This window comes from Limulus polyphemus, unplaced genomic scaffold, assembly GCF_000517525.1.
Source record: "Limulus polyphemus unplaced genomic scaffold, Limulus_polyphemus-2.1.2 Scaffold4741, whole genome shotgun sequence".
NCBI classification, from domain to species: domain Eukaryota; kingdom Metazoa; phylum Arthropoda; class Merostomata; order Xiphosura; family Limulidae; genus Limulus; species Limulus polyphemus.
Window position 1 is genome coordinate 62,796 of NW_013670351.1, and position 7,494 is coordinate 70,289.

The window sequence follows — 7,494 nt, forward strand, 5'->3', positions numbered from 1 at the left end:
TGAACAACAGAGCAAATGAAGCTGTTGAAGATGTGTCACCTGAAAAAGCCACTGTCTTAGAAGAATCTCGTCTCAGTTTTAAGAAGGGAAACAGTGAAGCCCTTGATGAAATTACTACCATTGATGTGACTGTTACCAATGATAGAACATTTCCTGATGAAGCAGATGAACCCCACGCGAAGAAGAAGCCAACGAGACGGAGACCAGTACGGAAGAAGATACGTCCCGTAAAATTTAGAGACTTTGTTGAATTGTAATTTTGTGTTTGTAATTCTGTACATTTAATTAAGTTATTGTTATTGGTTTAATGTAAGTGGCTATTGTTCGAGACGAACAATACTAAGGAAGGGGTAGTGTTGCGTCAGCGAGGTCACGTGACTAGTATCACGCCACGTCCTTCTCGAACCTTCATGAATTGTCAGGAGACTACTAGATTGGGGGTAGTCTGTTTGGTACTTGTTTGCTCATATAGAAGAAAGTATACATTTGTAAATGATGCTAGGTAATTTTATTACCACACTTATTTAAAAAGTCTTCATTATTGCTATATAAAAATGTTTAAATTGAATATAGCATAAAATAACCGTAAGTAAAATTTTACTTAAAATCGTGTACAGTAGTTGGTTAGTGTACAAGGTATCTGAATAATTAAAAACAACAACTGAGTCATTCACCAATCAATCTATGATATTTTATTCACGTGATATAAATAATAAAACAAACTTGTCACCTTTGTAATGTTTTCTTCTCAAGCAACTACAAAAAGTGAGTTTTGCTCCTAAAAATTAAAATTAACTTAAAATAAATGTATATATATAATATTTCCAGAAAAAGTGTATGTGTAAAGTATAAAACTATGCCACTGTGCCACATTCTGTTAAAAAGTTATAGTTTATGTTATTAGTAATCTTTCTTGTGGTTATGCTCAATTGAACAAATTTAGAGCCAACACTGTATTGGATTTTTTATATATAATAAGTTGGAATCTCTTGAATAATTTACTTGTTTCTGATTGGCATTTTCATCTGCAACTTTGTTTTCTCTTTGATGTATACCAATGTAATTCTATTTAATTTCAAAGAGAAAATCCACTGAGGTAATTGATAATATATTATTACAACATGAGATCATTGGAACATGGTTTTTGATCTAGATTTAGTTTTTTGTTAAACATTAGGATCAAACACAGAAGTTTCAAATAAGACTTTTTTTTTGTTATGTCCTACACTCGCCCAGGAAAAACTCATATAAAGGACCATGGTCATGAAAGGTGCTGTACAAACTAAAAAGTTTCAATGGTAAAGAGCATATACTTAGTAAAAGAAAAATAATTCATTTTTACAACACTTTAAAACACTGTTTGTCATTTATAGGATCTACAATATATACATGTATGCTGAACTCAAGAGGGGGTATTGAAGCTGATTTAACAGTTTCTTGTATTCATCCAGGAGAAGGCTCTGCATGTGATCCTGCATTCAAAGGTAAATGAATATTAGAAAAATTTCCATTATTGATAACAATGATATCATTTTAAGCTGTATTTTTAATATTTTAATTTGGATGTTTGTTTTTAAGAGGACACATGATGCCATATCATGAAAGTTAAGGCTTCTGTAAAATATAGTAATTTTGTACAGTATGTAGAAACAAGGGTACACTATGAATCCTCAAATTAGTGATTTAGTTAATCAATCACTGAAGCAGTGAACAATTAATAAGTGGCTCAGTTCAATGTCTTTTAGTGACTTAGCCAGTGAGAATTCCTGTATCTGTTCAGTTACTCAATGAATTAATGTTTGTTATTGATCCATTATAGAACATGTTAGAACAATGTATAATGTAAAATGATAAACTTTGTTAGCATTTTCTCCTACTTGTTACGTGTGATTTTCATAAAACATCTTTACATGTACCCTTAATCTTCAAGTTACTTTATTGGATAAAATCAGTTTTATTCATGAACTGCTCAAGATTGATTTGTAATAATTGTTTTTTTATTAAGTTATATGATTTTATTGAACTTTTTTGTGTGTGTTTAAGAGGCAAACTTAAACATGACTTGTATATTCAACATTTTCATTCTTCTAGTAATTTATTTAGAATTTTTGTCTTAAAGGATTGCCTGAATACCATAGAATGCCACAGGTACTATAACAGTTAATGATATAAGAATATAAGAACATTTGGTGAAACCATTAATATTTCTCAAAACATGCAATTAGATGTATTAGAAAACTGCTATTTTATGTTTGTTTCTTCCAAAATGTAACTGTATCAAGCTTTCTGTGTGTGCATGTGTGTAGGAAGAGGCTTCTACATTGCAGCAGCTGGAGCAGCTTCCCAACATAATTTTTCACACATTCAGAGTGTCATTCAAGATCAGAAGTTTAATGTGTCTCTTGTCGATCATTCAGAAAACATGGGCATGCTCAGCATTCAAGGTCCAAAAAGGTAATTTTCAGAACAGCAGTAACTTTATATTTTCCAAAGTTCAAAAAGTTACATAATTAGTCATTTTTATTCATTATTTCACCCTTGTTATTCAAAAGCTTTCTGCATTATTATTGTATTAATTTCCAAGGTATTTTATAAAGAATCATATTTAAGTTTTTATACATGGAATGAAACAGGTTTTAGTAGCTTTATATATTAAACAAACAAAACTATACTCAATAGTCATTGATTTCTTCAGTAAAAACAGTTTTTCATTTACAATAACTTAAAGTGATTGAAAGAATATTATGACAATGATGAAGATAATTTGCACTCTTTGTGAATGTATGTTATATGATTTTTTTTCACATTTGTTTTCTATGTGCAGTCGAGAACTCCTTCAGTCACTGACAGATGCAGACCTGAATGATGAAGGATTCCCATTTTCTACTAATAAAATAATAAATATTGCTGGCCATAAGGTATTTCAATATATTTCAAGTATATGAATAGTACTTATACTTCAAAAAATTATATTACAATAAAATATAGCATGGAGTATTAAGTAATAAAACCTTTATACTTAACTCATGATACAAAAACAGGAACAACAGAAAAAGTTGGGTTAGAAAAGAAAATCAATACCTGAATGCTTTCAGAAAATACACTCTGAAATCACTCAGATTACTAGTTCTCTTTTCTGATCCTAACCTGTATACTTGAACTATATCAATCAATGCTTTATTTAGAACTATGTTAAAGTCAAAACGAGGCCCATTTAAATAATTTTTCAGCTACGAAGATTTATTAAAAGTTTATATATTTTGATTTATAATTATATATTGTTGTCTTCTAGTTGATTTTTCTTAGGTCTAAATAAAATTGTTATTCATTTGTGAAATTTATTTATTCATTTGAAATTTATGCATAATTTTAAAACTATAGCAGACAATCCACAGATAACAGAAGATGCTTTAAAATAATTTCGTATTTGACATGTGAAATGAAAAACATTGTTGTTTTTTTTATTACTCTTGCTATGGGTAGGTCAAAGTGCACATGTCATGACCTTTTGCAGAGTCAGACTCAAATTTTAATTGAACTACTTTGTTATCAATGTATATGAATAAACTTTCCATCAAAATGTAGTTAATAAATAAAGTTTTAATATTATATAAGTTTTAGGTTCTTAATTTTATAAGTAAATATTTTTAAAAAGCTTCATTCTCCCCTAGTATGAGAATTGACATTTGTTCTGTAGCTCTTCCCCCTTCAATAATTTAATTACTACCCCTATATGAAATACAGGATTTAATGTAAGTTACTCATTGTAATATAGGTATTATAAGGCAAAAGCTAAGTTTTATATCCTTCAGTCTTGTTTGTTTATGGAGTCATAAAATAAAAAAATAAGACCCACTTGTCATGCTCATTTGTCACATCCTCTCTTTCACAAATTGGCAATAATTTTCTATGATGTTTCATACTATATCATTTATAACCAATAGAAGGGCAAAGTTTTAATGTATTGCTAATGTATAATGCTACAGTGTTTCAAGTACAGATTATTGTCAATTTCATCTTCAGTGTAAAAGTTTATCTCATGATGTTCAGATCAAGCAGCAAAGGGAATTAATTTAAACTCCTCTATTCTTTGTTATTAAGCCATTTAAATTATAATGTCTATAGGAAATTGTTTGGTTTGTGCATGTTATTATTCTGTGTTCTTAGGTGCATTAGTTAAGTTATTAAGTTAAGTACCACCATTATGAAAATAAAAGTAAGCTTAAATTTCATTGGCAACCAACAGCAAACCAAACAAGGTCAAAGGTAAGTACCATATTTCTTGTTTTTGGTGTATATTCTCTATTGTTATAAAAGTAATTAAAACATAAGAAATTAAAAACTTATTGGGTTAGATAAGATTAAATTAGGTAAGATAATAATGAAAAAACAACAACAAATTCTTCACAAGGTATGTTTGGGAGCAGCTTGTGCATTATGTCATTCAGATGTTAATGTGAGTTACACATTTGCCCAATGATTTACTAACTATGTGGTGGGATTAGTAGTTAGATACGGTTCAAAGGGCAATAAAACAATAAGATTGAATAAACAGATGTAGACTATCACAAGCTCTAAGGTATTTAGGATAAACAGTTGTTGTCTCCTGTTAAAATCTGAAGCCATTCTAGAAAGAAAAATGAGTAATGGACAATCTTTAGTAAAAATACTTAATTAAAGAATCTGATTATTTGTTAGGTATAAGACTTGTTATGTTTACTGAAGGATAGCCAAATTTTGTGAAGATACACAAAATGTATTAAAAATTATAGTATGAAAACTCTTATAGTTACTTTGTGGTTACAAGGTTGGTCAAATCGACCAATCCCATATGGAAAGAGTTAATAGAAACATTGTTCATAGCTGTGCGTGTAATTCCTAGTATAAGTTTTCTCATCAAAGATTACTTGTAGCCCATTTAGAATATTTTCAAAACAATAACGAATCAAACTTTTCAGTTACAAAAATCTTGTATACTTAAGCAGCTTAGTTAAAAATGTATGATTTTAATAAATTCAAAAGGTTATTATTATTATTGTTACATATTCTTTTCTAAGAAATCTTGCAATACAATATAATTGTATACATTATTAGGTAATGGCTTTAAGGTTGTCTTTTGTTGGTGAATTGGGATGGGAGCTTCACATTCCAAAGGATAGCTGTCTCCATGTTTACAAAGCATTATGGGATAAAGGTCAAAATTACGGGCTAGTCAATGCTGGTTATCGTGCTATTGATTCACTCAGTCTTGAGAAAGGTAAGACTGTGTTTGTTTTCTTAATCTGCTGTTCCTCTATATTTGTCATAATAATATTACAATCTTATTTTTGTCACTAAAACACTACACTAGCATCAGTAAAGGTAGTATTATACAGAGATACATAACACAAAAACAGAAAAATGAAATGATATATATCTATGCACATATCTGTATAGCCACTAACAACACAAATGTGATCTTTTCAATTTTGATACAATATGTATAAAAAGTAGAAATACTGATGATTTTGATATTTATCATATGAGTATTTTGATACTAACTGAAAAATGTGAAATAGAATGAATAGCTGTTACAGTTACCATTTCAACTATCCTTTTTCATGTGGCTACTATGTTACTATGGGTTTTATATCTTTTGCACGTTTTTATTAGATATTCATATAAGATTTATTTCTATGTCACAAGTCATCATATATACTGAAAACATTGCATGGAATCAATTTTTTAAAGAAAGTTGTATATAAAACATTATTAGTGGCGTAAGAAGGAGTTGCAAGGTGGAGTGCTTGGCTAGACATGCAGATTTTAATAAGAAGCTGCTAAAAGCAGCTAATGTGTTGCCAAAGGCTGTTCAATCTATAGGAGTTTGGGGGCATGTCCCCCTGAAAATTAATATAATATAATTCCCTATTGCTATATAAGTAAAGTATGTAAAATTGTGGGTGATATAGCACCCCTGGTTCTGACATCTCTGGTTAATATAGCAGCTGTTTGTTGTCAACCAAACCCAATAGCTTGTAACCATTGTGTGTTTAGTTTAATAAATTAAACCAGTGGCATTTCTAGACACAGATGAAGAAATTTTATTTTTATAATTATTCATATCACATTCCTATATGAAAGTGATTTTTTGACTGACCAATTTTGAAATTGCTCTTGTGTGATTTGACCAAGAACTAATTGGTCACAATAAAGCACTTTCTCATACTGAGTTAGGTGGTACTAACAACTCCACCCATCTTTTTTTTCCTAAACAAATTAAATCAGTAGTCAGGAAGTGAATTTAAAAACATTGCTGCCCTTAACATTAGAGATTATTACAATAGTGTGTTTTATATATATTTTTTAATTATCAAAACAGGCCTTAACTACCACAACAAAAATGCTGCATAACTTTGAAAACTCACCATAGCACATGCTTTAATGTGGGATCTAAAATGTGCTCATGGTTTTGGAGATTATTGCAGAAGTAGGACTAACACTGTGGTGTGGATACCCCATCTACCTGTCTTAACCTCTGTTTGCTAGTATCAGATGTTAAATAAAGAAATAATATGGAAGAAAAGTAAGAATAAGTTAGAAGAGCAAGGTGTGGGTGCTCAAGCCGATGATGTCCCACATCTGTATCACCCTTCTCTACCTGCAGACAGTTGTGCATGTTTCTTAGTTATAAGTAGCAGTTACTATAACTAATATATATATATATATATATATATATATTCTCTGTATTGTTTCTTAATACAGAGATATTTTTCTCCCAACAATTTAATGTGATTTCATAAGCTTTCAATATGTTTGAGATGATTAACAGAGTATTTCTCTGGATTAGTTTTTCTAATTTTTACTCTTTTTTTTTTTTTTAAGCTATAGCCTTAATGTCAAAATTTGAGCCAACTGTTTTGCAGTCACTTTGTTGAAAACTGATACATTTATTAGCAGCAGACTCTTATATTTCCAAAAAAAAAAGAAAATCCCTTAGTAACAATGTAATTGTTTAAAACAAAAATAATCAAAAAGTTTCATTAAAACCTGCTCATATAATGAAGTCAGTCATAACACTGTTGCTGAAATCAGAACATGTTAAATACATATATTTCGGACATTACATGTAGGAATGAGTGCAACAGGAGTAGAAAAACAACATTTAAATATCTTGATAAACTATATTTCTTACTTAGAAATTAAACTTATATGAAAGTTTTCATTATTTCCATGGTTTTATCATAAAACATTTTTGCCTCTCTTTTTTTTTTATATTTACTTCCTCAAGATATTTAATTTTAATACCTGTTAATTTTTTTTTCAGGTTATCGTCACTGGCATGCTGAAATACGTATGGATGACACTCCACTAGAGGGTGGGCTGGCATTCACTTGTAAATTAAAAACTGATACTCCATTTTTGGGTAGAAAATTAATTGAGAAACAAAAGAAAGAGGGTCTGAAGAAAAGAATTGCATGTTTTACAATTGAAGAGTGAGTATTAAAATAATGG

The 7,494-nt window shown here is 29.6% G+C and overlaps 1 protein-coding gene across 1 annotated transcript in view; it reads left to right on the plus strand.

The window, feature by feature from the left end:
• The window catches only part of LOC106471624 (sarcosine dehydrogenase, mitochondrial-like), a 65,839-nt gene extending 58,345 nt beyond the window's left edge, over positions 1-7,494 (plus strand). The window contains exons 14-18 of the mRNA XM_013932236.2: positions 1,374-1,484; positions 2,307-2,454; positions 2,825-2,918; positions 5,095-5,257; positions 7,307-7,494. Of these exons, the coding sequence (XP_013787690.1) occupies positions 1,374-1,484; positions 2,307-2,454; positions 2,825-2,918; positions 5,095-5,257; positions 7,307-7,479 (689 nt within the window). The 3' untranslated portion in view covers positions 7,480-7,494. The remainder of the gene's footprint in view (positions 1-1,373; positions 1,485-2,306; positions 2,455-2,824; positions 2,919-5,094; positions 5,258-7,306) is intronic.